General features: G+C 44.3%; 2 protein-coding genes across 8 annotated transcripts in view; both read right to left on the minus strand.

The window, feature by feature from the left end:
* Window positions 1-234: 234 nt before the first annotated feature.
* agla (amylo-alpha-1, 6-glucosidase, 4-alpha-glucanotransferase a) lies at window positions 235-22,383 on the minus strand. 6 transcript variants are annotated; one of them, XM_042068521.1, is made up of 33 exons: window positions 22,233-22,383; window positions 21,376-21,533; window positions 20,475-20,685; window positions 19,811-19,983; window positions 18,528-18,731; window positions 15,950-16,125; window positions 15,659-15,770; window positions 15,330-15,456; window positions 15,094-15,187; window positions 14,444-14,541; window positions 14,206-14,345; window positions 13,737-13,924; window positions 13,235-13,358; window positions 9,868-10,133; window positions 9,056-9,211; window positions 8,658-8,808; window positions 8,185-8,309; window positions 7,896-8,008; window positions 7,582-7,716; window positions 7,151-7,281; window positions 6,674-6,810; window positions 5,972-6,105; window positions 5,138-5,313; window positions 4,564-4,666; window positions 3,719-3,944; window positions 3,280-3,391; window positions 2,687-2,822; window positions 2,349-2,461; window positions 1,954-2,165; window positions 1,560-1,657; window positions 1,358-1,445; window positions 1,142-1,275; window positions 235-891 (listed from the first exon to the last, which is right to left on the minus strand). In XM_042068521.1, exons 2-33 carry the CDS (start codon window positions 21,455-21,457, stop codon window positions 774-776), a joined length of 4,593 nt encoding a protein of 1,530 aa, XP_041924455.1. In that variant the 5' UTR covers window positions 21,458-21,533; window positions 22,233-22,383; the 3' UTR covers window positions 235-773. The 6 variants fall into 6 exon arrangements, with proteins under 6 accessions (XP_041924455.1, XP_041924457.1, XP_041924456.1 ...); XM_042068523.1 differs by having other exon boundaries at window positions 21,376-21,530; window positions 22,233-22,370; XM_042068522.1 differs by lacking the exon at window positions 22,233-22,383 and adding an exon at window positions 21,894-22,051 and having other exon boundaries at window positions 21,376-21,530.
* Window positions 22,384-23,004: 621 nt separating this feature from the next.
* The window catches only part of gli3 (GLI family zinc finger 3), a 119,120-nt gene continuing 114,172 nt past the window's right edge, over window positions 23,005-27,952 (minus strand). For both annotated transcript variants that reach the window (XM_042068517.1, XM_042068516.1), the window contains exon 15: window positions 23,005-27,837. In XM_042068517.1, coding sequence (XP_041924451.1) covers window positions 25,292-27,837 — 2,546 coding nt within the window. In that variant the 3' untranslated portion in view covers window positions 23,005-25,291. The remainder of the gene's footprint in view (window positions 27,838-27,952) is intronic.

The raw sequence follows: 27,952 nt of genomic DNA on the forward strand, positions 1-27,952 counted from the left end.
GGCAGCTCAAAGAAAAAACAACTGAGAGCAAATGGAGAAAAAGAAAGTTAAAGAGCAGACAAAGGCAGAAGTGGAACAGCAGTATTTTGAACTCAGCGCTTCCCCACTGCAATTATGCAGATAAACTCCCCACTGAAGAAACTGTCAGCACTCTTTGTTGTGATGTTCTGCTGTGGTGTGTGTGTGTGTTTGTCTTTGTGTTTGTGTCATTACAGAGTACAGAGGACACACTGATGCTCTTAATTCATTAATCTTTATTTATTTATTTTTTAAATTAAAAGGTGCTGGTGATCTGTAGGAACATTAAAAATATCCAGGCACGAGGAACACACAGACACAGGCAGACACAGCTCATGTAGTTTAAGGACTAACAGGTTCTTGTGATGGAAAATCATTTTGAAAGTGTCGTTCTACAATAAGAGTGATACTTCTGAGGAGTTTACGGTATACTTTTGGAGCTATAGCCCTTGGGCACAAGGAAACAGCACTCTTGTAGTCTACACAATGATGTAGGCAACATCTCTACATGTTATGGAGGAGCAGTGGTGTGTGGATCATCCCTTACTCATTACGGATGTGCACAAAACCATTTGCTCTACAGAAATAACACCACACACGTGTTTTGAACACTGGAAGACTATGACAAGCAGCTCAGGGAAAACACTGTGGTAGACAGTTAGGTAAACAAACAGTAGGACGGTGAGAATGTGCTGACAGACCCCTAAGGGTGCAGTAGGTGGGATGCATATAATAAGGGAGGTTAGGCCCTCTTTTCACAGATCATGGAGAACCTCCAGGATGGTGGCAATGGACCAGGCCTGGGTTTCACAACTGAAAGGACAGTACTGTCCATTCTCATTGGTCAGTTCTGGCAGACCCTTCCAGGGAGATCTGATGAAAGGGGGAAAAAACATTATTAGAATTGTCAGATTTACAATGCATCAACTAAAAAGGAAGATTGACTGAAATACTATGACTATTATCTGATTGCAATCTGGTAAAACATGATGAGTGTTAACTCAAAATCTCCATAACCCAGAAGATTCATTTGATTTACTTAAACTGATTTCACTTGAGTTTGAAAAAAAAAAATGAAATCACTGATAAATCATTAATTCTTTGTGATCAGATGAACCAGTACCTTTCCAAGTGGACGTAATGCCGAGACAGTACATTCTTCACTAGATACACTGTCTTGTCGTGGGCTTCCTTGCCCAGCTTCTTTGCAAAGTACAGTTTAGCACGGAGGAAATAACCAACAGGCCAAAGCCATTCCTAAAAAAAGAAGAACACATGAATCTGTGTCTACCATACCACACACATTTTGTAGATTACAAAGAAAGAACATAGTGCTTACTGGTCCTTGATGGTAGTTGAAACCTCTAGCCAAATTGTAATTGTCATTGTCCAGGGCATTGTCATATACACCGCAATACACCATGTCACTAAAAAGAGAAAAAGCCAGTTAGGAAAAGTTGGATGACAAGGAAAATAAGCCTTTTACGTGAGGAGGGGTGCAGAGCAGAACATCTGACACAGCTGGTATCAGCAACACTCACTCAGGATCCAGAGTCTTCATTCCCAAAGGACCCAAAAGCTTCTTCTCAGCCACTTCTAAAGCCTCCCAAGCTCTCTTCACACTAAACAACTCAGGAGCCTGGTAGACACAGAATACAGACCTCTGAGTCAGCTCAGATTTACAGTTTCATATATATATATTAAAGCTATAATATCATTATATATTGCATCATATTCATTTTTGAGCCACCTGATGGCCACAATAGGCTTTTATAAAAGGAATGGCTGGTTGCAATTCAGCCACCTCACCAGATGTTACTAAAAACTACATACGGCAGTTTTAAATTGAGTACAAATCAAACGTCATGTGGACGAGAAAATGGATCCCTGAATGGCAAAAATAAAATGAAGAGACATCTTCGAAAGAGAACGTACCACTGTCATGGCAATCGTGAAGTTGGGCCTGAGCTGGTAGTCACACCATGGACTGGAGGCCCCGTAGCTGTCCTTGTATATGCCTCTCTTGTGCACCAGCTCTGGGTGCTTCTCGTTGGGGTCTTTAGGGTCATTGGACACATAGAACATCTTTTCAAAGTTTTCCTGGATCTTTCTGTTCCACTCCTCATAGGACACAGACATCTCTTTCCCTGCAACATAGAAGAACACAGATGTGCAAGTCATACAGTTACCTACACTGTTACAATGTTATAATGGACCAAAAAAGCTAAATGCAATAAATGATAAACATTATGATTAACCACATATGAAACAATATAATCTGGCCTAGTATGAATGAAGTATAGAGAACCGTTTCTGTGAAGAGAACCTACCATCCCTGGTGATGGTGACGGAGGAGTAAGGGAAGAGGCCAGCCTTGTGCAGCTCCACCACCCAGCGCACGGTGGACTTGCTGAGGCCAACAATCTCCACTGCTGATCCATCCCTGGAGGGTAACAAACCGTGACTCAAACAAAATGCAACTCATTGAATTTTGCCACAAAACAATCAAATGTCATAAAAATGAAGGGGAACTAAGAGAACCAAACAGTTGTTATAACAATGGTATCTATTTAACTAGTTTCATTGATACAGTGAGCTTCTAGGTTTAAGCATTATTGTGATCCAAGCTGTAGTTTCAGTACATTTCCAAAAGTCACGCAAGCAATACCTGGGAGTGGCTGGCATGCCTGTATTGCGGGCTTTGTCACTCTCTCCCATTTTGTCCATCCATGTCCCGCAATTAAATCTATTCCCACCATACACAAATCCAGTGTCTGAGTTCACTTTGGCCACGACATTAAATCCTGAGAGAGAGAAAGAAAACAGGTTTTAAAAGCAGTACAAAAATCAGCACTACCAGAGAAAAGAGATTGTATAAGTATATATACTCTTTTGATCCCGTGAGGGAAATTTGGTCTCTGCATTTATCCCAATCCGTGAATTAGTGAAACACACTAAACACACAGTTAACACACAGTGAGATGAAGCCCACACTAATCCCGACGCAGTGAGCTGCCTGCTACAGTGGCGCTCGGGGAGCAGTGAGGGGTTGGGTGCCTTGCTCAAGCACACTTCAGCCATTCCTACTGGTCAGATTTCGAACCGGCAACCCTCCGGTTACAAGTCCGAAGCGCTAACCAGTAGGCCACGGCTGCCCCTGAGTCTTCTAAGTTCAGTGACATCAATTTCAGCATTTCCCAATGAACTCATCACTGTGGCAACCGCTGGCCTGTACAGTAGTTGTTTGAGAGTGGGACTGACCTTCGTCTCTCATGTTGCGGTCGATTTGAGGACCAGCGTTCCTCTCCCGGAACTCGATCCCCTGCATGTGGCGCTGCAGTGCCTCATGGATGACCTCATACAGGGGCTGGTCCTGTAGAAATGACCGCCCCCCAAGAGCATAATTAGTCAGGAAAAACAGCACACAGCACATGTGAGTGAGTGACACTTGATGAACAACTGTTTTCTATTGAATCAATTTTTGATTCTTTTGAAGCTTGTTCATAGACATTAGGACTAGGACAATGTAGAGAGACAGGCAATTGATGGGGGAGAGACAAGGAGAGGAATCAGGAAATGACTGTGGGGGTTGGACTTGAGCCCACTCGCCCATGGCCACTTAGACCCGTACACGTGATGGCTGCACCCCATGCACAAACTTTCTCTGACAGGCTCCCTGCCTCCCTTCCTAAAGCCTCACCTTAGTCCCTGCAGGCTGGGGCGGGGAGTCGTCGGTTGGGTACATGCGCGACACGGGGCACGTGAGGATGTTGACGCCCTCGGGCACCAGGGTGCAGTAGTCCTGGATGCACTGGAGCCACCACCACACGGCGTCACGGCAGTTGAAGCGCGCTCCCACTCCCTCGCCCAGCAGGTTGGGGATCAGCCCGTGGCGCAGGGTGCCAGCAAACGCCAGAATGATGTTCCTGTGGAGAGGACAGGACACGACACAACTATGTACTACGGTTCTAGTGATCAATGGTGAACAGAAAATGCAAGGACAAATCTGGAAAGGACAAATACTTCATAACAGAACAGCTTTTTCTTTAAATTCAAGGAGAGTCTTAGTCAGAGGCTACAAAGGCAACATGGGCAACAATGTACTCTCAAATTTTTCTTTGAATTGAGGTAAAAGATCTAAGATTTCTTCTATGCACATAAACTGCTTATGTCTCTAAATGTTGTTCACAAATTTGTTAAAATCTGTGTGAGCACTTTAGCTTTGCCAAGATAATCCATCCACCCGAGACATGTGACATATCAAAGATGGTGAATAAAAAATTTGCACTTCAAAATGTGCTGTTTTATCACAAAACACAAATGCCCCTGATATCAAGTTTTGAGGGATCGTGCGATTGGCATGCTGACTGCAGGAATATCCACCAGAGCTATTGCCCTTGATCTGAACTAATAAAAGTTTTACCAAATTTGTAAACAAATACACCTTTGTGTAAGTCTTAGATCTTTTACTTAAACTCGTGATAAATAGCAGCAAGAACTAACATGTTGTGTTATTAATTTTGTGTGTGTGTGTATTAAACACACCTAGCCTCTAGGTGGCGCCCAGTGACCAGCATGAGTCCTCGCAGGGCAATGAAAGTGTCCCGCCCCCAGCAACGGAAGATTCCGGAGGCGAAATGAGGCAAACCTGTTCAGACGACACAAGACACCACACCAGTGTATCACAACAACAGATTCAGTACTGTTTCTTCCGCCTTTTTTGTCTTCTCAATTTCATCACTACTAATTCTGTTCGTGCTGAGCTTCTTCTTATTCATGACCTATGTGTTGATCAGGGAGGGTACACATGGAACCATGAAAAACTTATTTTTCTCTTCCTGTAGAAAACTGGCCTGTGTGTAGGGCCACGCTATGTTCCTGGTATGCTATGATGTGCAATGTTCCCTAATCATCCAGCCCTGCCATTATTTTAATTGAAAACATAAAAAGCTAAGAATACACTTTTTTCATGATGTGACAAATGTGAAGACTCTTGAAGCCCATCCAAAGATTGAGTCAACATTTCTGAAAAGCACGGTGGTGTATGAATCACCAAACATGTCTTGCAAGTTTGTCATTAAAACCTGAGGTGTGTTGGTCAGTCTAGACCAGTCCTAACCTGCTGCAAGGGACACACAGCACTGCTCCTCCTTCTTGGTGTTGGGGTTGATGCGGACAGGAACATCCTCCAGCGCTGGAGACACAGGGGGCAGAGCAGGGAAGCGTCCCACCCCACACATCTGCACCGAGCCCAGGGACAGCTGCTTCACCAGCGTGGAACCATTCTGCACGAAGCTAGAGAGCCATGTGGGGGTTGGGGGTGCATAAAAGAGGTGACACAGAAAACACTAAATACATCAGATGATTACCAGAGCTTCATTAGGGTTGAGTGAATGCATGAAAAAGATGAAATATGATTTTAAGTTAAAGATAAGGTGACTATGTGGTCTGAAGGGTATGTTGAAAAGTTTTGTTCAAAGTTTTGCAACTGACCTAAGTTCTTGTTTTTTACATTAACACGCTGTGGTAACTGAGGTAAATTTCCACTAAGTCTCTGATGAGTACATCAGTGCAGCCCTAGGCTGTCTTCAGAATTGCACTGAATTATCTAAACAACCATCCTGGCAACGATCCTGGCAACAATCCTGGCAAATGTCCAGATAAATTAATTAATTCATTAAATAATTATAATTATGATATAGTACAGTACTCACTTTAGCTTCCTATACATAGATGCAGTACTTCATACTTTTCAATATGTTTTCCATACAATAATCTGTCATCTGCATTTGAAGTGAATTAATAGCTATTGAGGACACTACAGTGCAAGGCTAAGGTGTCAAAAGAAATAAATGTCCTACAGGATGGAACACTTCTTAATCTGTTATAAGAAAGAACACTGTCAGTTATGAAGCTGAAAAGTTTAGAACATATGAAAATATATTGCAGCTACCTTGACATCTGTTTGAAGACGGAGTCCAGAGCTGCAGTGTAGGCCCCTACAATAATGGCATCAAAGTAGCGTGGCACCAGATAGCGGGGAATGTGTTTCAGGTAACCAAAAATGGCCTCGAACCATTTGCCCACCTGTGAACAGGTAACACTGAAAATCAGCATAGATGTCACAGCACTACTGACTTTCATCTAGTACAGTACATCATCCTCACATTTAAAAAAGTTGTTACATTTCACATGAATTTTTAAAACATCCAGGTTTTACACATTTTCTATCTATTGCAATTACCGTTCACATACTCTACATAGATGTCTTTGCTGAAACGGAATGATTCACTAGAAGGATCCACTACATACAGTAGGTTATGTGGCCGAGTCAGTCCAATACTGGATTGTGGGAGGTGGTAGTGTAGTGGTTAAGGAGCTGGGCTAGCATGCAGTGGCCTGAAAAGTTGTGGGTTCAATAACACCTTTGTGCCCTTAAGCAAGGCACTTAACCCCCGAGTTGCTCCCGGGATAGTGGCCCTTGTAATATTATTGACATAAGTTGCTTTGGATAAAAATGTGTTTGCTAAATGAATAAATGTATATGGCCTGGAGGACACCACTGAGCCTGCTTAACACAGAGCCCTGAGAGCTTGTGTTGGTGTGGAGAGTGCAGGCACTGGCTGAAGGCCTCGGCAGCTGACATGACACTGACCTCTCTCAGTGGTCCTTCTCTCTTGATCAGGCGGTTGCTCACATATTCGATCATCCAGTCACCCTGACGCAGGTTGTCACAGAACGGATGTCCCAGATCGTTTTTAGGACGAATGTCCGCCATCACAGAAATTAAACCTGCGTTCAAAATATAAGGAAATGGATAATGTACTAATGTGAAGTCGCATAGTAATCTTTGATTGCAAAACACAGCTATTTGTTTCAGGACAATTCCATGGAAAATTATGTTTTTTGTAACATCCATAACACCAATAAAATGTGATGGTATGGTATGATGTGAATGATTACATGAAATTTGAGCATTTGCTATTTTTGGCTGAAGAATGTACATGAGAAAAAATGCACAAAAAATTAATGTTATCATTCACATCATACAAATGCCAAGGCATTTCACTGGCGTTATGGATGTGACAAAAAGTAAATTTTCCGTGGAATTGCCCTTCACGCTTGTATGTACCTTGCAGGCCAGCATACTTCAGGGGTATCCAGGAAGGAATGTTGTAAACACCTCCACCATTCTCCTTCTCCTCGGCATCGCAGCAGAACAACAGCGTGTTCAGGTCAGCCAGGCTCAGTTTAGACATCAAACTTGCACAAGGAGAGAAAGCATGGTTGCTTAGTTATTCATGTCATATTTTAAACAAGCCTTAACAAGTCATCAACTGTGATATTCCCATGCTGGCAGCATTGTGTAATCTTATGGTGTATTGCAAAATGCTTCAGTTGACAATTCAACACATACTGTACATGAGGACTGCCTCTACAGAGAAATTTACTTTGGTGATTTGAAAGGACATGAACCACAGACTGTATATATATAGAAATATATAATATATACAGTCTATGACATGAACAGATGATTGGTTAAGGAATGGCAGATGGACTCACTACTCCAGGTCAATCTTCAGGATGCCGGGACCCTGAGGGTCAGTCAGGCTGCCAGCTTTGTATTGCCGACTGAACTGGGCTAGGTGACCACGCAGAAGCCCCACCGTCTCCTGGGACTTGGGGTCCAAACTCACCCTGTGTGTGTGTGCGTGAGACAAGATGACACATTACAACTTGCAATGTGCAAAACCAGAGCTCTGCTACATGTTTAAGTTCAACAATGTGCAATTTATGACAATGCCTTAACCACAATGAAAAGAGTTTCTGCAATATCAAGACAGCTTGCCATAGATATGTTTCATGTATCTACCCACCTGAACACGATGACACTTCCTGGGGTGAGGTGCTCAAAGACAATCTCCTGCACAAACTCACTGCGGCCCTTGGACGTCACATCTGCCTGCCTCACAATCTTGCTTTCCTTCAACTGTGGGTGAGAGTGGAAGAGGCAGTACTGTTGTGTCAATTACATACTCACAGATCAACAGGTTACAACAGAACAGATCAACAAAATAAAGAAAATAGCCTTAGCTATTAGCCCTTAGCGTTAGCATTTGTATGCAGCTGTTGTGATAACTATGTGGCTGCGGGGATGCGTGATACCTGGATGTGCTCTGTGATCTCCACGGTGTAGTTAGGCAAGCCATTGATGCTCTTCCCATCTTTAGCGTATGGCTCAGCGCTCCGCGGCATGGTGCGAGCCTCCAGAACCACCTCCTCAATTTGCCCTACAGACGGAATATTCCACTAACATCCTTACCATGCCTTTATAAGATCAAAGTATATCAAGACTCAAAGTATATCAAACTTGCTTAAAATATTCCTGATTATTCAAAAATCATTACAACTGTGCACTAATTATGCACAGCAGAAAAAAAGGTTTATGATCCTAGTCATATTGCTAAGCAAACTTCTCAAATCTAGTGTGTGTTTTAAAGCAAACTTCTTAAATCTTCCAAATCAGTGTGGTAGTAAAACGTATCCTCACACCTAGTGTGTGTTTTAAAGCAAACTTCTAAAACCTAACAAATGAATGTGATAGCAAAACATTGTTCATACATGTGTATGAGGCGTACCTGGGATGCACATGGACGGCACCTCGTTGCTGTAGTGATGTGTCTTGGGGTCCTTGAAGGCGGTGCGAGACACGGCCACCACGGACTGGTGTGTGCTGGAGCAGTGTCTCGTGACGGCCACAATGTCCACATCCACCTGGTCTACATACACCTGCCAACACACACAGACATGCAAACTGTAAAACATGTTTTGTTCATCACCATTGCATTAATTGCATGTTGAATAAAAAAACCTCACACACACACACACTCACACACAACAAACACACACACACACACCTAATGCATGTCCTCCTGCCACACCCTATGAAAATCTATACAGAATCCATGAACTATGAACAACAGGAATCTTCCCCTAAAGCAGATATGATTTCTGTAGACCACAGCGGTCACCAGACCTGATTGAAGCCTTTGGCAGCCAGCTCCTGATGCAGCTTGTTGAGGGCCAGTTTGCCCGCTATGATTCCCGTCTGAAGGTTGGTCTGTCCAGGAGTGTCAGGTTTTGCATCTGGGTTCCATTTGGGGTAGAAGCGCTCCTCCGACACTACTGAGATCTGAGCAGAAAAAAAAAAGTTTATGTGTAGGAATATTCTGTTTGAATAACCATCTTGGTTGTCATGTCAAAGATGGCTATGCTCTGTGTTGCACTGGTATCAACTAAAGTTAGAATGCTAACCAGCTAGCTTCAGATCATACTTTCTTGTAATATCACTTTGTTTCAGTGTATCGAATCAACTCGAATCTTACACATAGGTAACGTGAGGCAAAGTTCAGTTTCAGACAAACTGGCATAAAATGCACTGTGTTGTTTGTTGTTCTTAAGGTCTGTTCCCTTGCCAGCACCTCAGTATAGCAGCTCAGAGTTTGTTTATTCATGGCTGTAAATTATTGTTAAGTGTAACTTACTAGCTTTTTCCTCAATTGAGAAATTCTGCTATTGACACATTAATTCATGTCATGGCGTGTTCGGTAACACTTTACTTGACAGTGTCGACATAAGCCTAACCCTAATTCTAACCCTAACTTGTTATGACAAAAACCGAATGTCACTGACATAACAGAAGCGTTACAGTATGTCATAAACGTTTATGACTTGTTTATGACACATTCATGACAGTGTCATGACACTCTTATGTCGATACTGTCAAGTTAAGTGTAACTGTGTGTTCTTTCTTCTGTAGTCCTGCTTGTGTGTTTTTTTCTTTCTCACCTGGTGTGGCACCAGCTCGTCATATCCTCTAGTGCTGCCTGTGGCACAGCAGGCCATGGAGACGATGGCAGAGCTGGGGAGCGAGTCGTAAACCGAGCGGAGCTGAATGGGACACTCGTTGTCGTGGGTGACGTCCAGGAACATGGCATGGGCGATGGTGGGCATCAGCGGCCTAAGGGTAGGCTGCACGAAGGAACCCACCGGCTCGCCCCCGTAGCGGTAGACCAGACGGCCCTCCTCATGGCTGTCGCCAGCACTCATGGCCTCTGGCATAAGAGAGCAAAGGCCAAAGGTGAGATGGGGCTTACCGCAAAGACCCTGATTTACTGAAACCTTTTGTAGATGCATAAATAATTGACATATCCCTGAATTATGTTTATTTGTCTGTTTCTAATATTAGATGAGGCTAGGTATTATGGTATAAATACATAGCAAGCAATAACAATATGATTATAGCATACTATTGTAGCACTGTACTGCAGCAATGTAATATTGGTGGTGATTATATGAAATGCCTTTAGCACCTGCAATAGGTCAGCAGTAAAATTGGGCCTAAATATAGCAAAAGTCTGCTTGCAACAGCAAAACCAAAACAGCTGAAATCATAGCTAGTGGCATGTTAAGAAAACACCAAACATCCAAAGCAACTGAAAAGACAGAGAATGACATGATTAAACAAATGTTCTGTGTGATGAATGGTCATTTCAATATTGTTTATTATCTGGTTTGGGGACAGAGGTGTTCTGTGCGTAGGGTGGGACCTTACCTCGGATGAGAGAGGTTATACCAAGTCGCGTCACAAACACATTGTCCAAATCCTCACTGCCAGTGAAGAGCTCAGCCACCACATACAGATCAGCACGGACTTCACGCGCCACCCCAAGCATGTACTGCAGCCAGCCATAGCAACACCAGCGACAGCAGGGGTGGGGTGGGGTAGTTGGAGGGGTGTAGGAGAGGGCAGTGGTGTGGAGATTAAGGAGTGTTGAAAGAGTGTGTGTGAGAGAAAGAGTGCAGAAAGAGAAAGAGTAAGTGGGGAATGAGAGGGGGGTGAGGGTTGGTGGGAAATGGACAAAGCAAGTAAGGAAAGGGAGGTAGAGAGGGGAAGAAGAAATACAAAGAAGAGAGAGAGAGAGAGAGAGAGAGAGAGAGAGAGAGAGAGAGAGAGAGAGAGAGAGAGAGAGAGAGAGAGAGAGAGAGAGAGAGAGAGAGGGAGGGAGGGGGAGAGAGAGAGAGAGAGAGAGAGAACGTGCCATGAAAGTTGAGTGAGTATGGGACAGCAAGGCAGTGATGTTTTTTGGTACAAGCCCAGTGCGATGAACCAATGGAGCCCACAGTGGGGGTGTGCACAGGGGAGAGAAGCAGAGGGAGCAGAGGAAGAAATTTAGGAGGAGTGGAACGAGGAGTTAAAGAGTGGATTTGGATGAAGAGGTTAGTAGAGTATTAAGATGGCGTAAAAAATAGGGAAGGGGGAAAAAAACACATAAGGCTGTTTTAGGATAACATTCTTCAACCTCAACACCCAAAGCACAATACTGCATCTGTTACTTCTTAAAGTGACATGACGATTTTCACTGGGGTTGAACATACAGAACATAGTGAGATTGATACGGTATTCTACCTTTCATGTGAACATACAAGGCTAGGACAGTTATTTCTGGTATGGGGAGAGGAGTTGATGAATCTGGGGTTTGTGTTTTAAAACACTAGCTGGAAATTATTGTTAAAGGATGGTCAATTTCTTGTTAGGATGGGCCAAGTTGGTGATGATCCTCAAAACCCACAGAGCAAGAAAGGAAGGCCAGGATATTACATGATATCAATGTTTATGACACGGCTCTTCAGAATGCTGCTCCACGGCTAAATTTTTCTCACACTCTACTTGCTGTCTGTCCAAAGCACAGCAGATGACTATATACAGTGCTTATAAAATGTATTCACCACCCCCTTGGATATTTCAACTTTTACTGCTTTTTTAAATGGAATCTTGATCAATTTAATTTGGCCTTTTTTACAATAATTAACAAAAAATCCCCTCTTTAACGTCAAAGTGAATGCAGATTTCGACAAAGTAATGTTAAAAATTAAAAATATATCATGCGAAATAAGTGATTGCATACCAATATTCACCCCCTTCAAGTCAGCATTGAGTAGATGCACCTTTCCAATTAAAGCATGGGGTCTGCATGGATAGCTCTCAATTAGGCTTGCACATCTGGATACTGCAATTTTACTCCATTTTTCTTTGCAAAACTGCTTAAGGTCTGCCAGATTGGAAGGGGATCGGGTGTGCCACGGCTTTTTTAGATTTAAAAAGAGCTTTACCACTCACCCATAGAGCTTTGACTGGTGAAGAACTCAGGCAAAAGTTGATGTATGCATAGTTTCTCCCATCTCAGCTACTGAAGCTTTTAACTTCTTCAGAGTTGTCATAGGTGCCTTGATGGCCTCCCCCACCATTATTCTTCTCGAATGGTCACTCAGTTTCTGGTGACGGCCTGCTCTAGGCAGATTTGCACATTTGCCATATTCCTTACATTCCTTAATGATGGATGGTATCCATCCCCTTACTTATGCTTGTCAATAACCTTTTCTTTGAGTTGTATGGAGTGTTCTTTTGTCTTCATGGTGGAAAATAAGGTAATTGACAATATACTTGTAAATAACCTTTAGTGTGTTCTTTTGTCTTCATGGTGGAACATGGTGGATTGACCAGTGACTGGACCTTCCAGACGCAGGTGTCTTTATATTACTATACACATTCACTGCACTCAGGCGATCTTCATTTCACTAATTGTGAGACCATTAGCACCAATTGGCTGGAACACTGTTGATTTAGATCAGTTACTTTAAGGGGGGTGAATATTTATGTAATCGCTTATTTGGCATTATATATTTTTAATTACCGGTAATTAACATTACTTTGACATTAAAGAGAAGATTTTTGTAAATGATTGTAAAACAGACCAAATTAAATTGACAAAGAGTCCATTAAAGGAATAAAAGGGAAAATATCCAAGGGGGTGAATACTTTTTTATAGGCACTGTATTATCCTGAACTTAAATCGCTAGTGGAAACAAGAACAGTGGTGGAGTACACATTCTAACAGTAAATGGAGATGGTGGCTCAGTTTAGACAGAGAGGGTCTGGAACAGGGATAACTTTGGGGAGGCTTGTTTCAACCAATAATAGACTAAACATTTAATAGATTTTATTTTATTTGGCGTTCAAAATAGTTTCTAAATGAACTTAAAAGTCAAAAGTCTTTTTTCCTCTCGCTTTAAGACAAAAACAGGTGCAGGGTTGATGCCGTGGGGGTTATTTACTAGCGTAGCCATTCTGTGTCTGTCTGCAGGGCCTCAGTACCTCTGATCAGGCTGGTAATCCCCAGCCGATTCACAAACAGATTGTCAAGCTGCTCACTACCAGTAAAGAGTTCAGCTATCACATAGAGATTGGGTCTGACTCTCCTGGCTCGAGCTAGCATGGCCTATAGAGTACATATATACATACAAACATACATAGATAGATACATACATACAAATAGGAGAGGTCAATGTTTGTTTTACATCACTAAAACACAATACCAACACTGGATCTTTTGGGTTTGGATTTGGAATCTTTCATTGAAGACAATTTAAGTTCTTAATGGCAACTTAGTTATTAAGAAAAAACAGGCAGAGTAGACACCACATATTCACATATTGTGGCAAACATTTTGACAAGCATGAAATTATATTTTCCCATACGACTACAGTTTTTGGTTTGCAGGTTTGCATATTACACACTGGTTCCGCAACCTAACGTAACCACCATCACCAAACAACAAGGCATTTGAAATGAGAAGGATGCCTCCCTCTCAGCCTACCTCAGCCACATGAAGTGGTGTCGAGTGACAGTTATCCAGACGAACCCCGGCGAAGTGTTTGGCGGTGATCTCGGTGTACTTGCTCATGTGAGCCCACAGGTAAGGGCAGTCCTCCGGCTTCTCGCCGTACCTCAACTTCACGCTGTCCCCCCAGCACACCAGCTCCCTCCTCAGGTACACATTAGAGCCTGAGGCAGGAGACGGGAGGAGCATCTTATTAAAGTGCTCAATACGCTACCAAAAATACTGCATTTAAAATACAGTCCAACATTTAGGGACAACTCAACTGTGTTATCAAACAGTAACAGAGGCTACCTGCTTGTTTCCATACCTAAATTGTAAAATTTGATTTGAAATAATTACTTAATTGTGACGCCTAAATAAATAGAACAATTTCACATGTAGGTAAGATGTATTGCTGCCATTGTAAATTCAAAGGTCTCCAGCTGCTAGCAGAAACGGCTCTAACCTGGCTCAGCAAAGTTCCTGAGAGGGTCATCTCCCATCACCCATCCGTTGTGAGCCAGGAAGTGACAAGCTTGATCTTCCTGGTGAATCATCTTCATTTCCTGTTCCAAGGACATCTCCTCAAATGGGAAGGTGAAGTACCTGTATGAAGGTAACATAATCACTCAGAACAATATATAAGCAATTCCATGGTATATATGATTACTGTACTATTACCTACTATTGCTCAAAGGTATTACCTTGTTAATAAAGGATCCTTCCTAGTAACAGCCCCCAGTTTAGGCCCGTGACCAGCAAGACGATCATAAGTTATACTTCCCATCATGCAGTTGGTGGCCTTAAAAAAAAAAGAAGACACTGAGAAGACTATTTCATGGTGAGATGGGAAAAGTTGGATATTTAAGCAAAACGGCATGTCATTCATCTTGAATCATTTTTGTTTTGTTCATCCTCTGTCCCCCAAAATAGTTCCAATCAATAGTGACGTCTACGAAAATGTCACTCTGCAACCAAATTGAATGATAGAGGTTATATGTGCATAATAATTTGCATACACTCACTTGTCTTCACATTACATGGTAACATGGTAATAGCATTCACCCTACTCCATTTACTCCATTTCCTCACTGAATTGTCAACTGTCAAATGTGACATCATGAAATCGATGCGCTACTGCTTTGATTGAATGGAATGTTTGTGCTTGTGACAATTCAATGCAAAATGTGGAGTGATTGCTAGCGGCAAAGATTCTGAGAGGGAATGTCCTGGGATATCGCCACTCATTGAATGCCTCTCGTCTAATCAGACATTAATAAATAGTTCCACTGGACCTACTGTAACTGTTGCATAATGACAGACTGAGGGTTTTTTCCCACATATAATGTCCTACCTGTTCCTGATGGCGGTGCATCTCCTCCAAAAACTCCTTGTTGATCTCCTCCAGTTTCTTACGTAATCTATTGCAGCAGTCCACAACATCATTTCTGACAGAGGAAAATAAATCAATATAATTCATATTAAAGCACTGTGCAAAATGAGTCCATTTTGAAAATGAATCAACAGTCAGAGCACACCCATTGCTGGAGCTTAAGCAGATAGTGGTGGTCAGTGGCTGTGTCCACTCACCCATTCTGAGCAAAGTGCTCCAGTGCTGTGTTCAGGTCCACAGTGTTGCCAAAGCGTCTATGCTGGGGGTCCTGAATGATTCGAAGCTTTGACTTGCCTTCTGTACCACTGTTGGCCGGTTTGTTGCCTGAATGAAATGGACAAAAAATGAGGGACAGCCGGCATGGCTAGCAGAGAGTGAGGATAACTTCTATGAATGCCCTAAGTGGCAAAAGAACATTTTCATTGGAAGTTCCTTTGTGAATATTTTCATCCCTTCTATAGTTTCCATACTTCAGTCAGGACCAACATGAACAGGAAGCGTCACAGGTTAAGGGTCATGTTCTCACCTGACATCAGCAGCTTTTTAAACTGTTCCACAGCTTTGTCCACATTCACCTGGAAGAACTCCCACAGCTTGACCCGAGGAAATACATCCTTCCAAATGATATTGCGCAATGTCTGCAATGGAAGTTCAGGAGTTTAAGTAAAATTATCTTTCTATGCATACTCTCACTGTTACTAACTGATTTACTTAAGCAGTCCCTAAAGAGAGCGAACATGATGACATGATTACGCTCTACCCAAAGTGTGTAACACTGCACACTGGGCTTGGATATTACAGATAGTCTAGGACTCACGCCGAGCTGCGCTTCGCTGGTGATGAGCGCGGGCATGTTCTTGTACTTCCCGTCTGCGATGTCGCAGGTGAGGTGCCAGAGGGCGCGGTCCAGCACCCATGCGGGCTTCAGGTGTGGAGAGTTCACCAGGTTGTAGCCGCACTCTGGATGCAGACGGATCCATTTGCTGTTGGCAGCTGCCGCCAAGAAAAAAAGAGACATACAATCAGAAAAAGGCCTTCAGACGTACAGTCCCTGAGGCATTCTCCATGTTTACACCTTTACCATGTTGTGTTTAATCAAACACATGGCATCTGTGTTTTGGGTTGTAATGATCTTCTCAGTCTAAAGGAGCCGAGCTTGAATGGAAGACATGAAATCAATAGAACAACACTGAAGACCTAGTATGCATGAGAATGTTAAGCATCTCCAATAAAACACATGAATAGGAATATAAATAACGATACATTAATTTCTATTCTTCACAGAAGTTAATTTCTGAAACCAAATGTGGTTGGTAAGATAACAGAAGGGTCCATTGTGGTATTTCATCCTACTGTATATATGTCATCTATTTCTGTTATTGACCTGACCTCACATAACTTGTGGCATCATTTTTGATATTGTGCTGGCAATTGGCAACATCTCATCTTTTAACATCTTTTGCATATCCAACATACCCTGGAAATCCAGAGTTCTCGCGAGAGCACAATGGAATTGTCTCTGCGAGACACTCTGGCAAAGAGCAATGATGCACGTTACTTTTTCCCTTTGCATTCCGGGGAACCAGCTAAACTGATAAAGACAGCTGTCTCCTACCGGTACAGAATGTACAGAACAGAGTGTACTGCTAATGAGCACACTTTGTTCAGAGGATGCACATGACCATACTCTGTTCAGAAATCAAGGTGTTGAATGATTGTCTGCTAATTTGGTTTAGTTAGCAGACCTTTTTCATTTGATTCTACTGTATGAAGTGGTGAGAGAGCCATCAGAGATGGGTGAGCCATGAAAGAGTGGTGCAGCTTTGACAGCCTGTCTGACTCTGTGGTATACATTTCACAGAGTAGAGCAGAAGATCAGCCTACTAATTTTAGATCAGTACTGATTTATTAAGATCTATAGACAACAGCATACTCCATATAACATTTTACTGACATTCAATGAAATCCTTAATTTAACAGGAGTACAGTGCAACAATAATCATTTGGGATGGCAAGAGGGTATTGTTGTTCTATTGTCAATTTGACAGATGACAGAACTGTGTCAAAAGCATCACTAAAAACACATTACAGGTAATATAAATAGTATACCATAAGGATCATGTCAAGGATGGCTAACATGAGATATACAGGGAGTTTCACATCATGAAGGAGGTTATTCTCAAACATTCAGACCCCACTGGATCATCAGTCTGTGGTTTCCTTTCCTTAGCATCAAAACAATTGTCAGTGTGAGCAGGAGGATCCTAAAAGTAGTGTGGGGCCTTAAACTGGCGAAAGTGTCGAAAGGTGACTTGGCAGATCTATACTAACTCTAGGCTCTTGGCAGGGGCAGAATGAAATGTTATAATGTCACCAGCCTCAACTTCTGTGATCCCATTCATGCTCCCCTAGAAATGTCAAAAGGTTGCCGCATTGTGACTCGGTCACGTCCACCATTGGTCTCATGTGTGCGACCCGTGCGCCCTTTGGCTTTTAACGGGCAGCAGAAGTGCTCTCCCGCAGACCTGCAGACCTGACCTTCAGACTGACTCGCGGATGATCCACATGATGTAACTCAGACAGCTGCAACTGCAACACAAACCAGCTGTACCCTCCAGCCCTCCAACCACACACACACACACACACACACACATGGGAGAGGCATGGGGGCGGGGGTCCTCTCACCAGCCTAGAGATTCACACAGTAATGTGTTCTGTCTACCTGTCCCAGTAAGCCACACTCATTGCTGCTGACCACATCATGTCCCCACCCAGAAGACAAACACTCAAACAGACAATCACCCACCTATTTATTTATCATTCTGTTACTACCAACTATACTGCTGAAAAAAAAATAAGGGAACACTTCAATCATATACTGGATCGGTACTCTGACACTGTTTGGTTCTGAGCACAAGCAAAACTTTTGAGGCGAGTGTTTTTTGCAAGAACTGTCAGACATTCTGCAAATGTAGTTTGAGATGGAGAAAAGGGTGGAAGGTTTAAAAAATTGTGATTTAACAATTGTGGAAAATTGTAAGTGTTCCCTTAATTTTTTTGAGCAGTGTATAACTTCATTGTTTCCCGTAGTTCCTAATAGTGGACAGTGGTGGAAATTATGTTTATCTGAATGATGCCTTTGCCCTTGGTCTCCCTTTGTATATTTCCCTGATTCTGCACAAAACAACCCAGATCAATTCTTTGCATGAGTAAATCTTCTGATTCTGATTCACATTTTAAATAGTGTAAATGAGGCAGACCATCATTGATCATTGAAAATGATATACACAACCAATCATACTGACACACAAAAGCCAAATGGCTGCTTCTACTCTCCAACTCACAGCAGTCAAAATTGACACACCTCTCTGACAGAAGACTGGGGACCTACATACCTGTGTGATTGTATACCACGTCCGTGATGCAAATCATATTCCACTCGGTCTTCAGCTTGGTCACCAGGTTGCCCACGTCGGCCCAGGTGTACTTCTTCCCCGGTGGAGAGAAATCAGGGTTCAGCTCCAGCTGATCAGCCAGGGAGTAGCACGAGCGTGACAGACCCAGCACCTGGAGAGGTGTGAAGTGAATCATGTTGTATCCTGAAGTGAAAAAATAAAAACTTTATTAGAAAAACATTAGGGTCACTTGGAAGTGTGTTGTATTTCTTTGCTAAATTTTGGGTGGGATTTGTATGAAATTATTTTAGCAAAGCTCCATTTTAAGTAATAGTTCTGCTATCATGCACCCATGAATCCAGTATGTTGGTGCTTCAGTGAAACATTCATAATGAATACAACTGACAGATTTATGCAAACACCAGGCTTTTCCATGTTGACAATGCAACATGCAACATGATACCATGTTTGTATGTAGTGAGCAATTTGTATGGAATGGTATGGCCCACTAGGCAGGGGTGCACAAACATAGGAACACTCCGTACTCTTTGGAAGCAACAGAAACTACAAACAGAGAGAAAGGACATCGACCCATGAGGACTGTGGCCTTAATGATGTTCAAAGGCCATTTCCATCAAAGGTTCAGACAACTATCCTCTCATACCTCAGACCTACTAACTGACAGAGAATAGAGAGCCTCCACAGCATTACATCGGCAACAATATTGCCGAAAGAGGCAAGTAATCATGTTAGCAAGCTTTCGTTAATGTTTTTCATTGTTGGTGTTTTCAAGGTTTTTGTATGCTTTTTAGCTTGAATTTCCCCATGGGGATCAATAAAGTATCTATCTATCTAGGTTTCAAACAAGAACTCCACAATTTTAGCTGTTTTATAGTTATTTTTGATTACTTAAACGCATATCTTGAAATTATGCCTCCACTTCCCAAAATTCAAACCCTAAACACAAATCCATAACAACTCACTCAACTCCCAAAACGTCCTACATTCAGGTCAAAACCAAGCTTTCCACTCCAAACCGTTAAATCTGTCCGGAAACTCATAAGCCCTCCCAAGTGAGATCAATTCAAAACTACCGCAAAAGTTTTGCTGCAAAATTTCAATCATGTGTTTAAACAGGAGAATAGTGTTTATAATTTGGGGAAATGTGTTGGTCTTTTGGTAAAAGGCAATTTGGCTGTGATTACAAAGGGTCACGGCACAGTTGATTGCTCGTGTCATTCTGATTTTGTTGACAGTGGACAGTCATGCACGCTGGGCCTCACCAGCTTCCTTCGCCACACGCAGTCTGTCTAGCCACTCGTCCAGAGGGCCCAGGCATTTGGACAGGTATGTCTGGATGGTGATGCAGTCGAGGGGAACCACCTGTCTGTCTGGGCCCACACGCAGCACAGGATCCACCACAATGAAACCACTGCCAGTCTTCTCCTCATGTCCTCTTAGGGGGGAAAAGACATAAGGTTTCTGATAGCTGCTTTTGACTGTGGACATTTTGTGTCATACATTTCAAACAGATGTTTTCTTTTTCTAAGAGAAAAAGCATCTGGATAAACCATGCCTTTTCAAATCCTAAAATTATTTGAGGTCAAAACTTAATGATAGCACAAATGGCTATCCATGCGATCTACCACAATCTACAAAGGTGATAACTGCAAGTATGTGCAAGAACACAATAATATGCAAGAAGAAATATTTCAACATGTCCAGGAGGAAATGATGTAACAGCTCAACACAGGTCTGTGGGCTGTAGAGAAAAAAGTCCCCAGTGCAAATCCAACTGTTACTTCCTGATAATAGTTTGGACACCTGAATTACAAACTGGGACAAATCAGCGCCAACTCACAGCCCCTCGGTCCCCAAGGTTGTACTTAAGAATATTTATGCATCTTTCTTGATGCCATCGTAAAGAGGAAAAGCCCACACACTCACCCATGGCTGAAGTAGTACTGGTAGGAGCCCGCTACCTCCAGGTCGAGCTTGCAAAACTTGTCTGAATCGTCCTCACGTCCTGTTGGGTTGATCCAGTCTAGGGCATGGAACTTCAAACGATCAAACTTCTGCCCCTCTGGAGGGTAGTTGGTGTAGACCCGTACATGCTTGCCCTGCAGCGTGGGGCCCAGTCTGAACTGGAGCTCAAAGCCTGGTTTAACACAAATAATGCACAAGTAATCATTACAATCCACAATACAATGCACGTAGGGTGCAGCAGCAAGTTATTATAGCAATTCAGAGAAACACGGAGGGATGATATAGAAATGAATATCACTTTTATTTATCTATGACGGCAAAAAAAAACACTTCTTAAAAGAAAGTACAAGTACTCTTCTTGACCACTGAGAATGACAGACAGTATACAGGACCAGCCTGAGAATGCTTTTGTGCTGCTGGTCAACTGTTAACTTTTGTTGAGATAAACGGTGACCTTGTACCTCTGTAGCACAACTATGCTACAGTGTCCACACCAACGTGTTGAAACCATGACAGAGACAACAGTGAGTGCACAAGCCCCCGTTACAGTGCTATAAATAGCCATATTTTAACCATGACATTTAGTCAAATGGCAAAGGTACATTGCTTTCTGGCACGGACTACACGGACACATCTGCAGAGAACATCACTAAAAGACATAATCTAAAACTAAAATTTGCGGATATATTTGAAAACCCTTTCCCCATACGCACGCAGCTTATTTCTGTGACCAGTGACAGTAATTTAGGACACCAAATATGCAACACTGGTTGTAGTACTTTTCCCTACACTTTACTCGGTTGTGACATGAAGTGCAGGGTGCACTAATCGAGGTGATTATAACATGCATATCGTCGCCTACCTTGCTCCAGACGGAATAGGGTCCTCTCCAGCCGCTCCATGTCATTCAGAGTCAGAACTCTGGTGTGTTTTGTAAGGACCATTTTGGGTTTCCTTTTTTAGGATGTCCTTTGCATACGGGGACTGCAGCCTCTGGATTCCGACGTAGGCTACCACCTTCTAAGACAAATAGAGCATTGCTATAGGGTAATTACACAGTGTAAACAACGTGTTGACATGACATGCAGAGTTATATAGCAAGAGGTAGGCTACTGATACGCCCCCTAAGTCATCTAACAGTTTACAAGCTATCGCTACAGTAGTCACAGGCTGTCTTTGTACTGGGCATGGGCTACTTCGTCCATCCAGTAGCCCCCATTCGGAACAGCAAGCCACTGCACGAAACCGCGTTTGAAGCGTTCCGCGTTCCAACCAACATACCCCACAGAACTATATTACGTAACGATAAAGAACAGAGACGGACAGAAGAAGAGAAGAAACATTTTCCTGCAACAGGCATTGCAGGAGCGGTCAGCCTACCGCTTAACGCTCACCATCCACTTGTCTCAAGCCTTTGCAAACGACCTGCATCACATGGGAAAACAGTTCTACAAACTGAAGTAGGCGTCTAATAAGGCTAGGAATCCAACGCGGGGTCATCACACTCTAATGTCCCTTAAATAGACAGCATCATCGTGCGAATTTGGTAGGCTATCTGTCCATCCTGGCATAAGTGCAATGAAACAATGCTAAATCGCGCTCTTTCCTGATAATGACAGCCGATATAACACAATTGTGGCTGTCAGTCAAGCCCTTGGCATATCTATAGTCGACAAAAATCATATTCGACCTATACAGGCTATACAATAGAGATTTCACCTCTTCCGTGTTGGTTCCTTCTCCCGTCTGGCCAGACGCTGCAGTGGGGGAGGCGTGGCGACGGGATATGTGCACATTGGAGCATTTACCCTTCCCTTTCCGCATGTTGCAAAAGTGGTGCAGTTATGCTTGACGAGAAAGCGGGTAACCTACACGTTATATAGCCTACACAACTACCTTGTCGCAGTGAGATGGGTATGCTAAATTAGATTAGCCTATTTCCATGATGCATAGTCTAACTAGTCTATCTCTTGCTCTGTCTCTAGGCTACTGATGGACACAGGGTAAGCCTACTGTATGCTCTCAACTCTTTTCCTAATTTATAAGTGGCATACAAAGATCCCCAGGAGGTAAGAGGCATACAACAAAACAGAACGACCGGAGGAGGATATCTGAACTAGACCGTCTTTATATATTTTAACAGCCCCCCTTCTCTTTACTAAGTAGCCAACCAAAGCACCACAAATGTGGGTGTATGTGTCTATTTTTTATGTGAGGGTCGCTACATTATTTTTTTTTATTTTGTAGCCCCTGCGGAATGTTCAGAAACGTTTGCCCCTCAGAAAGATTATCCTGCCCTCCTGTGATTAACGTTGGTATTGCAGCGACCAGCCCTGCGTCACGTAGGCCTACACCTTGCACACCCTCATATTATCACATCAACAAATCCAAATTCATAACCATAGCTTTCATAGATGACACATTATTATAATACAGGTTTTCATCACAGCTCTGTCCCACACCGAATAAGCACACAGTACAGACGTTTCAGATATAATTTCCTTTTTTATTAAAACCATACAAACATTTGTGGTCAGTTAGAAAAGAGCAACAGGGCCCTATTGGCAATATGGATGTGCTATCTTGTCTTGCCATTCTCAACAAGGACCTGGGCCCTGAATCCCTGTTTTGTTTTATTTTTTTGTTTTTCAGTCACTTTTCATTTTTCCTCTTTTTTGGCCTCTGGTGCCTCCTCAAGTCTGAGCTAAACCTACAGAATGGATATATATTTACAAGTATAAAAAACAATCAAATCAAAAAGGCAAGAAATGTGATAACTGAAAGTTTTCAAACAACATTTTTAAATGTTTTTAGTTGATGTTTTCTTTTTTCCAAATAAAATGGATCTTATTCATCATATTCCCCCGGCACACACACACACACACACACACGCACACACACACTCAGAGAATCCACTGTTTTCCTAAAATCTTTGAACAATTAACTCTTGTTTTGAAAAGCGAAAAAGAAAATACGTAGGTAATGCATACAGTATATCATTTTTGATATGATAACTCACTATGGAAGAGTGGCAGTGATCTGTTTCTCTTTTTTGTATGTTTTCTAATTTGAACAGGTTGAGATAAGGCACATACCTTACACCCACCCTCAAAACCTCTCCTCTGGGGGTGGGTCATGTCACTTTTTAAAAACAACAATAGCGTGACACACTGTTACACGTCTACAAAACAAATGACTCAGACTACGATACTGTAAATGAACACAACCAATCTGGCAGACAGTACCTACAGTAATTTGCTACAGGATGGTGCTCATGACTGTACACAACAAAGATATAGACCGATGATAATACTGTTAATAAATCTCTCATCGTGGTATACAAAACTGGTCATGTCGGGCCTACAAAGAAATCTGTGGGATGTTAGTACCATAACAGAAGTTATTTAAGCAACAGGACCAGGGTAATCTTAAAAATCTGTCTCTCATGTCGCTAGTCACAATAGCAAAATCATAAACTACCAATACAAAGGAAATTGTGAAAAAGAAATCAACATCATGTTCCAAAGTCCCACTCCTGGCTGGAATCACGTTGTGCCTGCTACATCAGCAGTGACAGCGCCCCCTGCTGACGTGCAATCATATCACCTGTTCGTCGTCCTGATACACTCTGCCCTGTGGCTCAACACCGAGCACATTCTTGCAAAGTCTCTAAAAGATATTTCTGATCATGTACAACTTGACAACACCGATGGTCCTGATATCAGAAATAGTAAGCATGATTTTTTTTTACAATGTAAAAAAAAAGAGATCAAAAGTGATATATACATGTAAGTACATACAAAAAAGTGATAAATCAAGTAATACACAATTGACCAATACGATTCTAAGAGTACCTCTGACGTCGAAATGGTCCTACATATTTGGACTCAATACGTTACTGGAATACTTGCTCAAGTATACACACTCACACACAAGCACACCACTTGGTGAGACCAAGTTAAATCACTAAAAAACACCATCTTTTACATATTGCGCAAACATAAAAAGTACTAAAACAACAATGTAAAAAATGTAAATACCGTATCAAAATGTGACATAAGCGCCTGCTTGTTGTGAAATTTGACCCTGTATTGACCTGCTGATGGTGGGGAGGGGTCGGGGGGGCCAAAGTTCTGGAGTCAGTGTGGTTGCACCATGTGTATACTACAAATCATGGTTCTCTCAAGTTACATTGGCACATGAGCTAGCCTACGCACTTAAAAAGACAGTGTGTACATTTCACCATGTGAGCAACATGCATTTATACCAACAGTGTACAGCAAAAAGAACGGAAAATATACAGTAAACAAACAAAAAAGAAACACAAATAGAAAAAAAAAACAATGAAAAATAAAGACAACACACAGAATACTGTTTTAGAATGATGTGTGGGAGACGAGGCCTCCAACCATCATCATTATGAAGAGATAGTTTTATAAAAGGGCTTCAAAAATAGCCTTCATTCCACAAATGGAATATATATTTATATATCCTTATATACGTTTGGCATATCTCTGCTTCTATGTGGAATAGACAGAAAATACATCTGCTCGACCAACACTTGGTGTTAACATCCTTTCCTAAACCAGCAGTCAATAAAAAACATCAACTCCCCCCCCCTACATTATTCTTTTTAAAAATGTTTATTTTATAAGTCCCTTTCTATTTCCACTTTTTTAAAGCAATTCCTTTCATGTGTGGCCATATAAGAGAGCTTCGGGGGGAAAGAGAGAGAGAGAGAGAGAGAGAGAGAGAGAGAGAGAGAGAGAGAGAGAGAGCTACTGCATGATAGCCAGGAAGCGGCTCTCTTGGGCGAGGGTGGAGAGGAGCGAGCTCATGTCACCGATGGCCATGTTGTTGACCCCGGAGGGCACACTGGCGAAGGCGGCCGAAGCATGAGGGGTTGTGAGACGAGAGGAGGTCCGCGACATGCCCTGGAACACGCTGGGACTGATGACGTCCGACACCAGGCTGCCTTGGTCGTAGTTGTCCTCTAGGATGGGAGTGAAGTCCAGGCCCACGCTGTCCAGGACCTCGCAAGAGGGGCTGCCGTCCACCGTACTGGTGACCTGGTCCACGCCGGGGGACAGGAGTGGGGCCGAGGGAGCGTCTGACTGAACTGCTTGAGTCTCCATCAAGCACCGCTCCCCTGGGTTGAGCAGGGACAACGGCTTGGCCTCAGATGGGTCAAACACCTCGCTACAGTCTCCAAAACTTGGCGGGCAAAATCCTGCTGGTCGCTGCTGCTGCTGCTGTTGCTGTTGCTGTTGCACTGTACAGCAAGAGCTGGCCTGGTCCTGAGCTTCTATCTTCAGTCCAGAGATGTGGCCAGCCAGTGAGCAGTGGGCCGTGCTGGCATTTCTGGAGCCGTGCTGCTGCTGCTGCTGCTGGTGGCAGGAGCTGACATGATTGCCACTCGTCAGGTGCGGCTGAGGTCGGGCAGAGCTTCTGTAGCTGCTGCTGTTTGGTTGGAGGCTCGCAGGTGGGTGTGGACGTAGTAGTGACCCGTGAGGGAGAGCATCCTGAGAGGACCTCTGGAGAATCAGGTTGTTCCCGACCAGCTGCGCCGTGGGCTGATTTTGTTGGAAGTTCTGCTGCTGCTGCTGCTGGCTGCAGCTCTGCCGGATCGGACCGAGGGTTATCTGGGAGAAGTCGGGCGCTCTTCTGAAGCCCGGCACGCTTGTTGAGCTGTTCCTCCTGCTCTCCAGACAGGACGTGTTTGAGGACTCCGACTTCACGCCAGCGTTCAGCTGGCATGACTGGAGCTGAGGGAACCTGGACGCAGAGGTCCTGCGGGAGGCACTCACACTGCAATCTGGGAACCTGGAGCCGCCGCTGGGATTCGCCAACGATGCCGGAGCCCCTCTGGGCTGGCTGAAGAGATCCCCTGGGAGCTGAGACGGCTGTTGCTGCTGCTGCTGCACCACCATGTTGCCAAACTGTCCGAACGGACTCCTGCCGATGACGCCACGCTCCGGCCACCTTCCGCAGGGCTGCTGAGACTGCTGCTGCTGCTGCTGCTGCCTGGCGGGTGACAGGTGTGCGCTCCCTGAGCTCACCTCGTTCCACTGGATGGGCTGCTCCTCACAGCCGATTCCCTCTCCTTCTGCATTCTGCTGCTGCTGACCAGGTGAGTTCACCTGGAAAAGGTCGACGTCACCTCCGTTGCCGTTATGTGGATGGTGAAGGTCCCCGTTGTTGTTGTGCTGCGACTGCCTGTACAAAGCCTCTTGCTCCTGGGAGCGGATGTACTGCACCAGGTCATCGGGCAGCATATCTTCGTACCCCAGCAGCAAGCCTCCGTCATCCTCCATGGCCAGGTCCTCCAGCGCCGAGTGTTCCTCTATCCTGGGTGGACACGGGGAGTGCAGGCTGCGCTGCAGGTTCCCCTCTGAGCGAGTGTGGTGGTGCAGGCTGACGTGCCGGGCCTCTCCCTGGTGGCTGTGCTGGTTGGAGAGGGGTGGTAAGGAGTGGGAGTGCATGTTGTTCAAGCTGATGAAGCGCTGCATCTGCGGCAGACTGGAGGGGTCCTGGACGTGCACGGTCCGAACGGGGTCGCTGGCCCGTCTGTTGACGCCCGCCATTCCTTCTCCTGGGTAGAGCCCACGGTGGCGGTAGCCGTTGTGCGCGGCGTAGCCGTTGGTGCTTCCGTCACTGCAGCGGCGCGGTCTGACCAGCGGAGGCAGTGGAGGGTTGCTCCCGTCCTGGGCGTCTCCCATCAGCGCCATGCGGGAGCGCAGGCTCATGGGCTCCATGTTGGGCAGTGGCGTAGGTGGGGGTCCGCCGGTAGCGGCGGCGTACTTCGCCTTCAGGTGGTACTGCTGCGCCGGCGTGAGGTTCAGAATGCCTCCTCCTCTGGACCCATCACCTCCTCCTGAGCATGTGTGACCTCCGACACCCCCTCCTCCTCCACCTCCTCCACCACCTCCTCCTCCGAAACTCCATCCGAGCCCAGACAGAGCTACTCCTCCCATGCTGCTTCCCCCGCCGTGGTGGCTGGCTTCGCTGGAGCGCCGCGAGGCGTCAGTGGAGATGGGGTCGTAGGAGTCGGTGGAGCTGAGGTTGTGCCGGCGGCGCTGGCCTCCGCCGACCTCCGGCTGCGAGGCCTGGCTGGAGCGGCGGCTGGAGAAGCAGGGCGAGATGCCCGAGGAGCGCCGGCTGCAGCTCAGGTAGGCCGAGCTGGCCGCGCTCCCGCTGCTGTCCCGCCGGCCCCCGCCCAGCAGACTCAGTACGGTCAGCTCTGTCCCGCAGGGCTCCGGACGGGTGGCGGGGGGAGCCTGAGGCGGAGGGACCAACCTGCAATCACTGTGGCCCTGGCACGAAACTGAGGGAGACAGAGAGAGAGAGGACTGGTTACATCAGAGAGAAAGAAACTGAACAGCTGCTTTGTTCTGTGATTGGATAGGTTTGTTGAGTCTGTCTGGAGGTTCAGAAAGGGA

This window comes from Alosa sapidissima, chromosome 17 (genome assembly GCF_018492685.1).
Source record: "Alosa sapidissima isolate fAloSap1 chromosome 17, fAloSap1.pri, whole genome shotgun sequence".
NCBI lineage: Eukaryota > Metazoa > Chordata > Actinopteri > Clupeiformes > Clupeidae > Alosa > Alosa sapidissima.